A 17,057-nucleotide genomic window follows, 5' to 3' on the forward strand; every position below is an offset into this window, starting at 1 on the left:
TCCAGTCTTTTAACGGTGCGCTAAATAATGATTGCCCAGCGCTGATCTGGCTTGATAAATATCACGGAAAATGCGGGGAAACACTGTGCGTTAATGTGCGCCTGGCAAAGGCGCAGATTAAGCTGCGTTCGCAAATCAATGTTAGTAAATCAGGGCGGAGTAAGCACACAGTGCCCAGCGCAGATGTGGTTTGATAAATACCACAAAAATTGCGCAAAAACACTGTGCGTTAATGTGCGAACGCAGATTAAGCAGCGGTCGCATGTTAGTAAATCAGGCCCTTAGTGTCTCATTTTATTAATTTTATTATCTAATTATGTATTTATCCAAGTTTTTAACCATTCATTTATTTAATTATTTATTTAGTTAGTTAGTTAGTTTTGGCCCCTATAATCCTCCATAAGTGTTCAACTCTATAAGGTACATGCAAAAGTACAACACTATTTCACAAGTTTAAATTAGGTCTACAGAGTAAAAAATGCCATGTTTAATTAGCCTGGCCATTACCAGCCTGTGACTCCATTTCATTCCGTCTTTCAGTCTGGCAAAACGCTATGCATTTTCGTTTCCGAGATGAGCGGGTGCTTAGCTTGAGGTTTAAAATCATTGGAGTTCCCTTAACCAATCAGCAACGTTTAGTAAGCATTCGGTAGATTCAACTCTTCCCAAAGACAGTTGGGAGAAGAGCTACGACGTCCTTTCCAATCATAAAACTTACAAGAAAATACTCTTGTTCTCCTTTTAATTTTCTGATGTTCTCGAGAGTTGAGACAACTTTTCCGATAGCTTTTCGTGTCTTTTCCTCCAAGGCGAGTTTTGCGTCACAGCTCTGAACTGTTCGCTGATTGGTCCTACAGGATTTTGAGTCCTGGAGACCATAGACATGTACATCTATACATGTCTATGCTGGAGACGATTGTCAATGGGGTTGGGCCAGACTGAGTATAAGCTTGAAATCAATTCAGGCGGAAATACGTAGGCTGGTGTCACCAGGCTAATGTTTAATGCCCCAAAGAATGCGTCAAACCTGTTCTGTAAAAATTATTTTTAACCATACACTGAGACTCCTTGAGGTATTGCTACGTGCACCTTGGGAGGGGGTCGGATCAGGCGACGAGTTTGTCTTCTTTTTCACAAAGTCAAATCTGGTCGCCCTGAGACCAAACACTGAAGAGAAATTTGCGGCACCATGCAAAGCAATGAGACGTGGAATGGCCTAAAAAAAACACACGGACAGTCGGACACCCGTACTTTGCAGGCGTGAGTAGTTGTTGTCAAATTTTTCATTCAGCAGTAGACTAAATGTTACTAAATGTAACCAGTTAAATGTCATTAAGTTGGCTCCATAGGGGAGAGTGGGGTGATTTGTGCCAGCGGGGAAGTTGTGCCACCCCTTATTTCTAGGGAACCATAGAAAAAATTGGTCAAGTGACCACACATTTTTGAAGAGTCAGCCATGTAAGTCATCCTGCCAATAAGAGAGCCTCTCTTATCTCTTATCTCTCATGATGAGCACATTTAAGTTCAAAAAACTGTTTTTTGCCTTCCAAAGTAAAATTTCTATGATCACGGTTTTTTGATTGTTGTGTCTTAACAGGTTTAGACAAGTTTGAAAACATGTATTCTCTTTAATGGCACTACTTACCCCGCACCGGGGGCAAGTTGTGCTACGAGACCATTTTTTTTTAGAAAGCTATATTTCTTAAATACTATATTTCAGATCCAAAGTGATTGTTCTCAAGGATGCACCACATCCTGAAATATATGTACATATTTAAGTTGGAAGCATTACTGTCATGTCCTCGCTTAAAAGTCACTTTAAGTAAAAACTGGCACATCTCAACCCACTCTCCCCTACTGTAAAAGGTAGCTATTATTTATCATGTGTTAAATTATCCTATTCAGATCTTTAAACACTTTTTTTTTTAAATTTTATTTGTATGAAGACGTACTAATGTACAGTTATCGTTTTTGAACTGAGTTACTTACAACTGTAGTTTTGATGAAGGTTAACTGACTTACCTTTCTTGTTTTAGCACTTGGGTGTAGTCACATCCTGCAGTGTGGCTTTGTGTTTTTGTCACTGGGACTTCTGTTTTCCTGGGTAGGTTGATATTTGTTTGTTTTAATAATATTTTATTTTGTTCTATTTTAATTGTGTTGAGGCTCAGAGACCAATTCGACAGGATGCATGAATTAAGAGCTTGATTAATTTGATGATAAACCATAGCCTATTTTAGCGCCAAGCTATTTTTTAGTAAGTAAACTGTGGCCACACTAGAATCTATATGTGACACTGTATTTCAGTAAGTATTATATAAGATCTCATTTGAAAAGTCTGTTAATAAACCACTGGCCCAAATTATGGTGTTCACTTAGATATTGCTCTGCTGCAGAATAGCAGACATGGTTTTGCAGGACGATGCAGGGCATGTTTGGGAGAGAAATGACTGTTTGTTTGTTTGATTGTTTATGTCTGTTCAGGTGATGTGGTCCTACACTTGTGGAGACAGGAAAGGTGATAGGCCTCTTCCCAGGCCCCTCCTGCAGTTGCACATGCCAAGGTCCGACGGACTCACTGACCAAACACCAACGCTCAACAACCCCAAGGTCTCTCCAGCCTTTGCCATAAATGACCCAGGCTTCAGTGCGGATGAGTGGGACCGGATGCTGAAGCTGGTCCACTGGGTCGGACCGGACCGCCAGATTACCAACGCAAGCATGAGCACCAGTCCTGACCACTCAGCCTTCGTTATTAATGACCTCAAGGGCAGTTACTATGTGGGGGAGGAGCTCCATGTCACCATCGTTGCCAAGGACTTTACCAAAACTCCAAAAAGCTACGGAGGGGATTTCTTCCAGGCAAAGGTTTACTCAGACAAATTAAAGGTAATTGTATGTATTTATATCTATGCAGTTCAGCTGATTTCATTATTTAGTTTTATTTAATTTCCATAGATCTGTTAATGGGTTGATAACAGCATGAGGAGCACCAGGCCTATACAGTATATTCAAGAATCACTTGAGCACTCATCATCATAAACAGTACAAGCTTTTGCTTTCCTTTCCCCCCTTTAATGTTAGGCCAGTGTGTTTGGAGAGGTGCTGGACCACCAGAACGGTACCTATTCCGTCCGGTTCACCTTGCCGTGGGCCGGCCTGGCGTCGGTGGCGGTCCGCCTGATCCACTCTAGCGAGGCCGTGCAGCTCCTCAGGCGGTACCGGAGCGAGTACTCCAATTTCCCGTACTTCACATTTTATGGCTTCTACGTGGGCAAGGACCCACAGGGTGCTCGAGTGGACGAGAGGGTGGTGTGCAACATCAAGTGGGAGGGGGTGGTGCTGGGGTCGGACCAGAAGGACTGTTGCTGTGAGTACCAGGATGCCCACACCGGGCTGACGTGGCAGTGCCTTAAACCCCGAACTCTGCCATGCAACGCCCTGGTGTACCACTCCAACGGTGGCTACACCGATCACATGACAGCCCTCGAGAAGGTCCTCTTGGACAGGTGAGCAAGAGAGGCTGGGTATTTATTGAGGTGCTATGCATCATTAAGGTAAACAGTTCTTCACGTAATCATGTACATATTTTATAACTCTGTTGTTTATAATGCTCAACTTTATGTTGCCAGGTTGTTAAAAGTAAAACATTTTAATTTCAATTTCTTCATTCAGTAGGAACTGTTGTTCAATGAAATCACACTAGAGCAACAGGTATGCGCGCTAAAAGGTATGCGTGCTCACAGGTATGCATGTTCACAGGTATGCATGTTCACAGGTATTCAATTCATTCATTCAATTTTACTTATATAGCCCAATAACAATACAATTGTCTCTAGGCGCTTTACAAAGCCCAGAGCCTGAACCCCCTCAGTGCAAGCACAATGGCAAGAAAAATCTCCCTGTTAAGCCTAATTTACAGTCGTGCATTTTGGTCGGAGAGCTGGTCGGAGACGAACGTGCACCTCCTGAGTTTTCTAACTTTTCGGAGAGAGTCGGATACCCCCTTGGCTGTGATTGGTCCACTAATGACATTATTTCCCAACGACATCATTTCTGGAGTAGTGCCGGATCCCAGCAAGAGCCTGATGGCTATTAAAGTATTTTGTCCAAACTACCTGAGCCCCACGAGGCAATGTTTCTACTGTTCATACTACTGACACAATTACGTAAGTTTTATATGAATAGCATGCCTTTATTAAACTCCAGCATCAACAGAAAAATGAACTCCCTTACACAAAACATGCACATTAAAATGCACAAGCGCGCGCAAGAGCGAGATAAGCATATTGGAATTAAATGATTCACATTGCAAGAACGGAATTAAATTGCCGACACACGCTAGGCATCTGCTATGCCTAAATACAACTCACGTTATATACTACACCAGCATTGACTAGAAATATGTCCATACCATTAACTCCTTCCATTATACCAATTTTCCGCCTGTAATTGCGTTGTCACACCCAGGCATAAACAAACTCCCGCACACAGGAAGAAGGCTGATACCCTAATTGTGATCTATTTTATTGTCAAAAACGCTAAGATTAACTTGATGTGGAGTTCACTTACAGCCAACACCATTGTATTACAAACACTGACAACACACACACATAACGAGAAGGTACACCTTGCGATTCTCTTGCCTTAAATCTTTCACCTTTGAATAATGTAAAACGTTGTTTTAAAGCGCTGTATTTATTTCGCAATAAATAAGCTGACGACAATAAAACGAATTCACTACGTAAGTCCAGGTCACATTTTCATCCCGGTCCACCATCTAATGTTAAAACAGTATTGAATAATGGTGCGGCTCCTATAATAATGGAGCAACACGTCGGTTACTGGGTGAGTGTGCGAGGGAGAGAGAGAGAGAGAGCGAGAGAGGGAGAATGGTGATGCACACTGATAGATCAGGTGTAGTATATTATATATATATCAGTATCAGTATGCATGTTCACAGGTATGCATGTTCACAGGATCAGGTGAAGTATATATATCAGTATCAGTATGCATGTTCACAGGTATGCATGTTCACAGGTATGCAGGTTACTGGGTGAGTGTGCGAGGGAGAGAGAGAGAGAGAGAGCAAGCGAGAGAGGGAGAATGGTGATGCACACTGATAGATCAGGTGTAGCGACCGGAGCAAAGTTATGTTACTGTAACTTTGAACTCTGTGCGCAGTGTGGAGATGTACATAATGTATATACAGACATCCGGTGGTAAATACATGATACAAACAAGACCAGTTTAGTGGGTATACACTGTGCTTATAGGGTTACTGTTACAGGGGTAAGGGGAGTAGGAACAGAGAAACATGTCGGTGGTGGCAATAATATAAATTGTATATATATCAGTATCAGTATGCATGCTCACAGGTATGCATGTTCACAGGTATGCATGTTCACAGGTATGCAGGTGACTGGGTGAGTGTGCGAGGGAGAGAGAGAGAGAGCGAGCGAGAGAGGGAGAATGGTGATGCACACTGATAGATCAGGTGTAGCGACCGGAGCAAAGTTATGTTACTGTAACGTTGAACTCTGTGCGCAGTGTGGAGAATAAATCCTCGGGCCAAATCAAGTTGCCATTCATTTACTCATCAACCGCAGACAGAAAGGAAAGGGAGATAACCACAGTGTTAGAAAGTAGGCCTACACCTGGCGATGATCTCGCCTTATCTTCCACCTTTGAAAAATGTAACCTATAAACATCGTCGTTTCAAAGCGCTGTGGCCGTTCTAAGATGTGTCAATAAACAAACTTCTGCTTAATGTGAAGCATGCACGTTGAATTCACTAGTTATTAAGATATTTTAAATATAGAATGTTCAATGCCTTATCGCTTATGTGTCCCAGCCCCATCCGAGCGAGTATAATTTCTAATTGTTTGGCCGGACTCGCCCCGCAGGCAATGATGAACTATAGCATATGACTAGTCAAAATGTCTATATATGTCCAAACTCATGTGATCACACCTGCTGCACTGGTCCAAAGCTGCTTGTCAGGCCAGTGACAGATGGGAGGAGGGAGAAAAAACAAGCAATGAATTCTAACAAAGACGTGGAAGAGTAGCGCCCGGTCTCGACTAAAATCTGTTACCCCACCCAATGGTCTGGCGGTGAGTTACTGTCAGCACCCACAGCCGTCGTAGAAGTGTATAAGGCCTATAAGTACGTTCAAATCCATCTGAATCAATCCGCCCCGCCCATTTTTTTTGAGGGCGGAATAGGATGCAAAAGTGTATTAAGGCCTTTAGTCCGGAAGGAACCTTTAGCAGAACCACGGTACATAAGGTCGGCCGGGTGGAGATAGGAAGGGGGGGATGGGGGGAGGATTGTGTGGCAGAAGGGGAAGGGAAACAACAGGTGTTGTACACAGCCTGCCTTTGGTAGATGTACATAATGTATATACAGACATCCGGTGGTAAATACATGATACAAACAAGACCAGTTTAGTGGGTATACACTGTGCTTATAGGGTTACTGTTACAGGGGTAAGGGGAGTAGGAACAGAGAAACATGTCGGTGGTGGCAATAATATAAATTGTATATATATCAGTATCAGTATGCATGCTCACAGGTATGCATGTTCACAGGTATGCATGTTCACAGGTATGCAGGTGACTGGGTGAGTGTGCGAGGGAGAGAGAGAGAGAGCGAGCGAGAGAGGGAGAATGGTGATGCACACTGATAGATCAGGTGTAGCGACCGGAGCAAAGTTATGTTACTGTAACGTTGAACTCTGTGCGCAGTGTGGAGAATAAATCCTCGGGCCAAATCAAGTTGCCATTCATTTACTCATCAACCGCAGACAGAAAGGAAAGGGAGATAACCACAGTGTTAGAAAGTAGGCCTACACCTGGCGATGATCTCGCCTTATCTTCCACCTTTGAAAAATGTAACCTATAAACATCGTCGTTTCAAAGCGCTGTGGCCGTTCTAAGATGTGTCAATAAACAAACTTCTGCTTAATGTGAAGCATGCACGTTGAATTCACTAGTTATTAAGATATTTTAAATATAGAATGTTCAATGCCTTATCGCTTATGTGTCCCAGCCCCATCCGAGCGAGTATAATTTCTAATTGTTTGGCCGGACTCGCCCCGCAGGCAATGATGAACTATAGCATATGACTAGTCAAAATGTCTATATATGTCCAAACTCATGTGATCACACCTGCTGCACTGGTCCAAAGCTGCTTGTCAGGCCAGTGACAGATGGGAGGAGGGAGAAAAAACAAGCAATGAATTCTAACAAAGACGTGGAAGAGTAGCGCCCGGTCTCGACTAAAATCTGTTACCCCACCCAATGGTCTGGCGGTGAGTTACTGTCAGCACCCACAGCCGTCGTAGAAGTGTATAAGGCCTATAAGTACGTTCAAATCCATCTGAATCAATCCGCCCCGCCCATTTTTTTTGAGGGCGGAATAGGATGCAAAAGTGTATTAAGGCCTTTAGTCCGGAAGGAACCTTTAGCAGAACCACGGTACATAAGGTCGGCCGGGTGGAGATAGGAAGGGGGGGATGGGGGGAGGATTGTGTGGCAGAAGGGGAAGGGAAACAACAGGTGTTGTACACAGCCTGCCTTTGGTAGATGTACATAATATATATACAGACATCCGGTGGTAAATACATGATACAAACAAGACCAGTTTAGTGGGTATACACTGTGCTTATAGGGTTACTGTTACAGGGGTAAGGGGAGTAGGAACAGAGAAACATGTCGGTGGTGGCAATAATATAAATTGTATATATATCAGTATCAGTATGCATGTTCGCAGGTATGCATGTTCACAGGTATGCATGCTCACAGGTATCAGTATGCATGTTCGCTTGAGTGCTCAAAGGTATACATGCTCACAGGGGCGCAGGTATGTATGCTCACAGGTATGCATGCTCACAATTATAAAACAATTGGGTTCTATCGAATTATTTAGCTGTTTCTGATTGGACGAGAGACGTTCCATGAGTTTGAATACCCCAAGACATCCCAACACGGAATTTTCACAGCTAATAAATCACCTTGCGATGAAACATTCTATAACCGTTAATTCAAAGTTTTTAAAATTCCAAAAAGTTACGTGGCAACCAAGACGTTGACAATGGAACTATTTTTTGTTGTGGAGAACAATAGCGAATAAAACTAATTTTAATCAATACATTCGTGTTTAAATGTTAATTGGTTGACTATAAAATAGTTTTATAAAAGTTAATAATATAGTTCTCGTGCGAGTGGGGTAGGTAAGGTTTATTCCCTTACCTACCTAAGGGATATTCCCTTACCTACCCCACTCGCACTCGTACTATATTGCTTAAGTATTGAACCTATGACCTTGGTGCTGTGAGAGTTAAGCTGCAGGACACTGACTGATTTTGTCTCTCCACAGTCAACATGTGCACCGGGGGCTTAAGGGGGATTCACGCCAGATCAGAGTCATGACCTCCAATGCAACCATTGGTATGTTTTTCCACTCTCTTTGGAACTGACTGCAGAGCCACCCTGGTGCAAAATGTACACACACGGAGGCATACACACGCATACACACACACACACATACACACACACATGAAAAACGTCTTGCTCCCATACTGTCTCTCCTTTAGGGGTGAGAGAGTCCTGTAAACCTGGGCTGCCCACACCAATACCATCAGGATTCTACATGAACGACGTCTGGACGTCGTTTGTGTGTGCCGCCCGTCATTTTGCAGTGAATGACACGACCCAGTGTCTGAAGGACAAGCACATCTACATTATGGGAGACTCCACCAACAGACAGTGGTTTGACTACCTCATCCAGGCCGTGCCTAGTAAGACACACAAATATCACACAGGCTGTTCACAGGAGATTTAGTTCTCTCTTTAAAGATGTTTACATTTCAGGGACTGAACTGTGTAAATAAATACTGAAAAACAACAGGAACAAAATGAGATTGAATAGAATGCATTACAGTATGGGACAAACCTGTTTTATATAATTTTTATCTTCATATTATATATAAATACTATTATCATCATCATAGTTACATAATTATCATATGATCATATCACTGTCTAAATTATATTTTTAAATCAGTAAATACATGCATCTTAAATCTTTGACCAACTTACTGCTGTTTTCCCTCATAGAACTCACACATATACGTATATACTGTATATATATACTGTAGGCTATACATATATATATACCACTAGCTGTTTGTCCATCAAGCAAAGGCGTGGTTAACACACTATTGTTGTTTCTCACAGCTCTGAAGCGCATGAACCTCCACTCTCCGGGCCAGGTGGGGCCCCTGCTGGCCGTGGACGTGCAGAACAACATCGACCTGCACTTCCGCTCGCACGGCCTCCCTCTGGGCTGCGGCAGGGTCCCTGTGGCGTCGCTGCACTACATGAGTAACGAGATCGATAACATGGCCGGCCTCCCGCACACCGTCGTCATCTTTGGCATGAATGCGCACTTCAGCAACTTCCCGCTCTCCTACTACGCCCACCGGGTGGCGCTGGTCCGAAGAGCGGTAGAGGCGCTGCTGAGGCGGGCGCCGGAGACCAAGGTCATCATCAAGTCCGCCAACACGGGGTTCAGGGTGAGCACTGGGAGCCTTCTCTTACCACATGCATTGGAACTGGTAGTTTATAGATAACTGGTACATATAGACTCATATGTGAATGTCTGTCTCCTTGTGTGTTTTTGTGTGTATCCTTGTATGAATGAGTGTGGAAGTGTGTGCATCCTTGTGTGTCTGTGTATGTACTGCACTGTGAGCAGTCCTCTCTTACCACATGCACTGGACCTGGCAGTTTAGACTCACATGTGAGTGTGTGTCTCTTTGTGTGTCTTGGCTGTTGAACTCAAATGTCCATAACCTTGGTGTGTACCCAGCATCAGCATAAAGCACACCTAGAATTCTTACTATTGGGATAGAAAATGGAGGTCTGCCTCTCTGAAGCCATCCTCCTTTCTCTGTATCTTTGCTGCTGTCTCCCATACACATATTTTCTAGCTTGTGAGCTGAGAGTAAAATAAGTCTAGCAAGGCCGACGGAGTTCAGTACAAAATGTTTTATGGATTATTACCAAATTCCCTAATGATGTGCGTGCGTGCATAGGTGTGTGAGTGTTGAAGGGGCCAGCATTTGAGATTTTATAGTTAATAATGATATGCCATAGTCAATAAGTCAATGTATCCTATACCAAGTTATAATTGTTACTTTTATTTGGATTTAACTAGCATGTAAACATTCCTGGGTGAAAATACTTTTGGTTGACCTGAGGAGTGAGATGAGACAAAGCTGTCACCTCACCCCCCCCCCCCCAGGTCGAGACAAAGAGCTTTGTATCCAGGGCCTATTTTAATAGATGGTAACACCCCTTAATATCAGTGTATTTAACAGATTGTCCCTCAGGGGATAATCAGATATGCTGAGGTGAAGCACTGTGTGTGGATCTTCAAGTCTCTGTCTCACAATGGTGGCCACCCATTGTTCAAGATTAAACCTGGATCGTGACTTACTAAAATCTAAGACTGGATCTCCAATATATTGTAAAAAACGAAATACTATTAGTGTGTAGGAGAGCAAGTGCGCCCTTGTGCCTATTTGCTTGTGCAAGTGTGAGTGTGTGTGTAGCTGACAGTGGTACTAAAAACATACAAAAAGATATGCAACCTTCACTCACACCCACTCACTCATGAACACACACACACCCCTGCTGATGTGACATACGGATGGAACAGTTCAGTGCATTCTAAAGAGCCTCTGGGCTGCTGTACGCTCATCTTATAATATGTGTGTCTGTGTGTATTTTGCAGACTATCTATGGCAGTGATTGGTTCTCCATGCAGATGGATCGAATCCTGCAAGAAGCGTTCCGTGGCATGGGAGTTTACATCCTGGACGTGTGGCAGATGACCGCCTGTCACTACTACAGAGAGAACCTCCATCCTGCCCCATTGATCATTAAAAATTAAATTGACATACTTCTCTCCTTTATCTGCCCCAAGTAAGGATACTGCCCTTCCTCTTATCCCTGCTACTGCCCCCCTGATTCCAGTTTGTGTCTCTGGTCCACTCAGCACACCCAGCTCTAAAACACCCAACACAGCCGGACAAAGGAGCATGCAGGTCGAGGTAACACTACAGTACTCCAGGCCTCGGACACCCTGACGTAAAACACAAAGACCACGAGAGACTACAACTCTGAACCCAATGAGCCATAACTACCTGTCAATCAAGACACAACAGCCTGAACTAACTACACAGAACACAAACATCAAGCTGAATTAAGAGCAGATGTTCGGTAAAAGGATTATCTAGAATATCCATTTCCTGAAGGAAATACCAGTGCATGAAATGCAAAAGTTAAGAAAGGAAGAAGAAAAAGAAAGAAGAGTGAAAGGAGGAAAGAAGAGTGAACAAGAGTGGCTATGGATAAAGACAGTAAAGAAAGAGTGAAGAGGGAAAAGTTAAAAAGAAGGAAAAAAATTGACTTAAGTAGAGAGATGGAGTGTAAGAAAGAGGAGTTGGAGAGAAGAGTGAACAAGAGTGAGAGAAGAAAGGAAAGAAGAATGAACAAGAGTGGCTATGGATGGAGACAGTAAAGAGAGAGTGAAGGAAAATACTGAAAAAAGGACAGAAATGGAGTGAAGCAGAGAGATGGAGTGTGAGGGAGGATAGGTGACTGTAAAGTCAAAGAAGGCTGACAAAAAAGTAGAAAAAAGAGTAGGAATTGATGGACAGAGTAATTGAAAGAAGAATTGAAAGAAGTGTGAACGGGAGTGAGAGAATTAATCTGCCTATGAGAGAATTCATCGGACTCCCACAGATAGCTTGCTCATTCTGCAGAAAATCTTTTTGTAATCTAGCTTTCTCTGATGCATATTCACACCTGTGCTAATATGTAATTTAGCTAACATTACTGTGAAAACATCAAAAAGAGTTGCTTATTGTTTGAGAACCCATATGTGTTGCTGGGAGAAGACATAGAATGGTGGATGTATGATAAAGTGTTGTGTAAGGCTGTCAATTTATATGGAGTTTGAACCCCACAGCAAAGCACACAGTACTTTGCATATCACAGTAGTTGTTAATGGACACATAATAAATGATGATGATGTAGACTATAATTTCTATGTTGTTGTTCTCTTGCATGTAGATGCAGCGACCCTGGGGAAATGTTCCCCAGACACTTAATGTCAAATAGGTGTGAAGTAGCAAGAGGAGTTTGTGGTTTAGACATCATCATTGGTAAATCATATCAATATAACATGGATTAGCCACTAGAATCACTTTAATCAAGTCAAAATGGTTATCCTCAATGGAATAGTGATAGGATCCCTTATCAAAATAAAATGATATGAGAGGAGGAAAGATTATTTTGATGGCTGTAGCTTTTAGCGATGGACTGGGTTAGTGTGTGTGTGTGTGTGTGTGTGTGTGGACTGTCACCAGGTCACCAAAAGCTTGAGATTGAGACACAAATGAAGGAAGGAAGTGTGTCATGCCGCCCACAAAAACATAATGAGTTTGATGAAACTTGCGAGGAGGCCCCACTACTGCACATGAGTGTAACAGACACAATCTGGCAATAGAATTTTTTTCCCTTCTGATCCAGTACAGTTTTTCTGATCCAGCACTGTCTTATGTCATAAATTCAAATGTTTTGTTTTAATATGCATGTTAATACACCATGGATAACGTTAGCACATAGCAATGGTGACCAAAAATGAATAAGTTCTCAGAGTCTCTTGCTTGGACTTCACTCTGGGAAAAGCTTGAGGGTGTCTAATCCATTGAATGAAGCTTTTTCACACTCCCCCACGTATGATTGGTGACAGCAGATTTTATCACCAAGGACTATAAATGGGTGCTATACCCCCCCCCCCCCACACACACACACACACACAGACGCACATTGCCTAAATGATATCCTTGCCTATGATACAAGTTGTTCATACAGTCATGACTCTACTTCCCGCATTACACCCCAACCCCCCCCCCCAACCCTGTTGACCCCTTGCTCTTCATAAACCCCATCCTGTTTGAACAGCTGGGACCACATTGCAGTGAGTCTGGGGAGAAAGGAGGGAAAGGAGGGAGAGAAAGCCCAGGGATGGTGGATATTGAGGTCCAATAGAAAGCTGAGTGTTAATGGACATGAAGGAATGAACTGGACATGTGCTCAGTGCAGAAATGCCATTTGTTATGTCTTAGAATATGAGACAACCACGAAAGGCACATTCCCATACTGACCACTACAGCTGGATTCTGTCTAGAAACACACTCCAGTCCTTAATCAGAAGCCGCATCGGTGTTTCCTGGGAACTCTGAGTCACACTTTAATTACCAGAGGACGTTTTTGGGACTTTGAAGCTTTTGCATCACCAGCAGACAAAACTCACAGTGTCCTCAAAGCAATCTGAAAAACCTGAGATAGATTATTCCTATCAGACAAACCTGTGAAAGATATTCTAAAATATATCTCTCTGTATCTTCACACCTTTGGGTTAAGAGGGGGTTAAGCAGTGGTTGTAGGTTGTGATCTGTTGGTCTTTCACACACACTCACAATAAGAGAGTGTTGGCTCAACATTAGCAAGGTGTTTTCACACTATTGACATCTTGCAAACAACTGTTCTGTTTATGCTCAACCATTCAACTATACCTCTCTGATGTCAACAGCTTTCCCTATATACCCTGCGAACACAGACCATCTTCTTACTTTTCACACATAACAAAGAGCTCAATGATGTTTTTCTCTCAGGGGTTCTCCTGTGTTTGACTGGGATTAGCATGAGTTTGCCAAGGAGGTGGAATGTTCCTAATACAATACATACGTTTACAGCTCTAATGTCAAAAGGTAACATTCAAGCTTCCGATTCAGTTACACCAATTGCTTAATCATACACACTTGTTCGCAGACGATTTTATGTCTTGTTGACCTGATGTCATAAAATAATCTAGACGTAGTATTCATGGCCTCTTTGAACCAGTCCTGCAACTGGATGATTCCCTAGCAAATATATTCTCAGACCTACGTATAGTCACCATAGCTTTGACAGTATTTTCATGGATAACCTGAGATTTTAATAAATCTGTTCTTTTCTTTGGGTATGGAAGTAAAACCATCAGAGCTCTCATCGTCCATCATCTGTGTAAATTTGGTCAGCTGTCAATGAACATCAGAACACTGTAGTCAGCTGACTCAGTATGCGTTTCTACACGTTGGCTCATGAATGGCTGGACAACAAGTTAGTCAAAGGGAATGCCTTTAACACTGTAACAAAGTTGCAGTATGCACACAGTTTGTGTTTGCCGAGTGGGAGGGGAGTCAGGGAATGTGGGGGCTGGGGCTGGGGCTGGGGCTGGGATTGTTGGCAAATGTAGGAAAGCTGCAACGGGGGTGGTCTGGATTTAGGAGAGGAGAGGAACAGAGAAGGGTGGGAGAGGCTACAAAAGAGAGGAGTGGTGTCCATCCTAGAGCAGAGCTTTCAAGTCAAGTACAAGCATCATAAGACAGTAGGAGGATGTGAGGTGACAGGAATAGATGTCATGCAGGAGATACACAGGACTACCACTCCTCAACAAAGTACTGCCTGGACCAAATAGTAGACAACTACCCTCGAACCGCAGATGCTGAGGTAAGATCCTCCGTCTCTAAAGTCACCCTAAAACTGCAGAGTAAAGTTCAGTCTATTCTGCTGTCTGTCTTATTACAAAATCTTAGGGAGACGTGACAAAAAAAGATTTCTGCTCTCTGTTTTGAGATTTGTCAAATGAAGTTAGTAAATACACAGAGTGGGAATAAATAAAAGTATAGAGATGAGACACATGGTTAAATATTCGAGATTGACTGATGACCGTTTTCAGGGGAAAGTTTTTTATCAGATTGTTCTTTCAGCTGAGCTGAAGAGTAATGAATCAAGCATACATGTTCATACTGTATTCAGCATGCATTCATAACTATCAGATGTTAACAGTTAACTAAACAGTACAAATCACTTGACATTTTAATGCCCATAGTTTTTATAACTTAATGGGAATGACATGAGGTGTTTCTTTTGTGTGCATATTCAATATATCTGTCTAGTCAGTTAGTTCACTCAAAGGAAAAGTTCTTCTGCCTTTTAAAAATATCTGTGGATTGGTTTGTTTCTAGCTGCATCCTCCAAGAAGCAGGAAAGTCATTAAAAGAAGGAAAGGGGTGATGACTCAAGGCCCAGGACAGCAGAGATAACAATCCACACAGGCCGCTTTAAACAGACGGCCAGAGCCGCACCGGAAAATAATCAAACGTAGGTTGAGGCGTGCTATCGGAGTCTTGATCAGTGGAGGTGCACATCTACAGGAAGTAGCCCTTGTCAGTGGACACACACTGCACACACAACACCGCAGCTGCTGCCAACTGCATAGCTATGTCCCTTCCGGAGGTGCGTTTCTCCACTCCTTCTCCCTCTCCTTCTCGCCCTCCTTCCCCTTCCCCTTTCTCCCACTGTGACTATAGTGAGTGGAGCCCCACACTGGTGCTCATCCCCTCGGTCTACGTGCTTGTTTTTGCCCTGGGCTCCCTGGGAAATGGCCTGGTCCTCTGGGTGTACCTGGACCGGCCCAGGAGAGGAGCAGCGAGGGTGGGCGCCTGCTCTAGGGCCAGCAAGCGCAGAGCCAGCGGCAGTGGCAGCGGCACCCCCTCAGCCCCATCCTCCTCCCGCTCCATCACCGATTCCCTCATCGCCAGCCTGGCAGCAGCTGACCTGGCCTTTGTGCTGACCCTGCCACTCTGGGCTGCGTACACAGCCCTGGGCTACCACTGGCCATTTGGCCGGCCCCTGTGCCAACTCACCAGCTACATAGTGACACTCAACATGTACGCCAGTGTCTTCTCCCTCACCGGCCTCAGCGTGGAGCGTTACTGGGTCATTGCATGGCGACGCACAACAGTATCAATGCGGGGCACGGGGCTGTGCCGGGCACCGATTGTGGTGGGTGTGGTGTGGGTGACAGCTGGTGTGCTGGCCCTGCCTGCTCTCTTGCTGAGGACAGTGAAGCAGGTGGGCCTGGGGACAGAGCCTGATGATGGGTGGCCTGAGGAGGGGGACTCCTCTCTGGCGTTCATCTCCTCCTGTGAGATGGACTACTCCAGCCTGATCCCCGCTGAGCTGGGGCCGGAGGAGCGGGAGCATCTGGAGCTGCTGTGGGCCGCGGCTCTGGGACTGAAGGCCACGCTGCTGGGCTTCCTGTTGCCACTGGCCGTGCTGCTGTTGTGCTACTGCTCGCTGGGTCGCCTCCTGACCCAGCACTTCCGCGAGGGTCCGCGCCCCGACCGCAAGCGCCAGCGCCGGCTGCTGCATGTCATCGTCTCACTGCTGCTGGCCTTCTTCCTGTGCTGGTTGCCCTACCACACCAACAAGAGCTTATCAGTGCTGATGGAGCTGGAGATCCTGCCCTACTCCTGCCCCTTTGACCAACTGCTGGTGGTTGCTCACCCCTACACCATCTGTTTGGGCTACGTGAATAGCTGCCTGAACCCACTGCTGTATGCCTGCTGTGACACGGCTTTCCGTAGACGGTGCCGGGCCCTCCTGAAGAACCTCTGGTGCCAGGGGAGGTGCAGTAGAGTGACTGAGGCAAAGGAGGAAGAGGAGGAGGAGGAGGAGGAGGAGGAGGGGGATGAGGGCAGCCGAAGCTCAGCCATCCCCGCTGGGCTACATGCAGAGGAAGGAGACAACCAGAGGGAAGGCACTGGGAAAGAATGGAATGGACAGCCCTGGGGGGTGGCAAATGGAGAAACAGATCCTTGTGTGATGGCAAAGTTATAGTTTTAGATGGAGTCTATTTAGTACATGGACACATTCACATTGCTCATGAACACTAAGGAACTCACTGAGGAAATGACTGTTAGCAATTGTTGCCTTTTTTGTTTGTTTGTTTGTTTGTTGTTTGTTTGTGAATTTGTTGTTTATTTTGAAAACTGTCATTTCAAGTAGCCAAGAATTTTCAATTCCCTGTTGATGAAAAAAAAAGACTTTTCAGAATGAATAAAAAAAGTGGTTTTCTCCATGGCCAATTGT

The 17,057-nt window shown here is 44.3% G+C and overlaps 2 protein-coding genes across 2 annotated transcripts; both read left to right on the top strand.

Moving 5' to 3' along the window:
* Positions 1-2,487: 2,487 nt before the first annotated feature.
* On the top strand, positions 2,488-10,962 carry LOC308369679 (NXPE family member 3-like; the record flags this gene model as incomplete). Its single annotated transcript, XM_080844186.1, has 6 exons — positions 2,488-2,889; positions 3,085-3,509; positions 8,383-8,453; positions 8,600-8,803; positions 9,243-9,580; positions 10,804-10,962. 6 exons carry the CDS (start codon positions 2,488-2,490, stop codon positions 10,960-10,962), a joined length of 1,599 nt encoding a protein of 532 aa, XP_080700312.1.
* A 4,442-nt stretch (positions 10,963-15,404) lies between these two features.
* On the top strand, positions 15,405-16,805 carry aplnr2 (apelin receptor 2; the record flags this gene model as incomplete). Its single annotated transcript, XM_080843891.1, has 1 exon — positions 15,405-16,805. One exon carries the CDS (start codon positions 15,405-15,407, stop codon positions 16,803-16,805), a length of 1,401 nt encoding a protein of 466 aa, XP_080700017.1.
* Positions 16,806-17,057: the final 252 nt, after the last annotated feature.

The sequence above is a fragment of the Sprattus sprattus genome (assembly GCF_963457725.1).
Source record: "Sprattus sprattus genome assembly, chromosome: 8".
NCBI classification, from domain to species: Eukaryota; Metazoa; Chordata; class Actinopteri; order Clupeiformes; family Clupeidae; genus Sprattus; species Sprattus sprattus.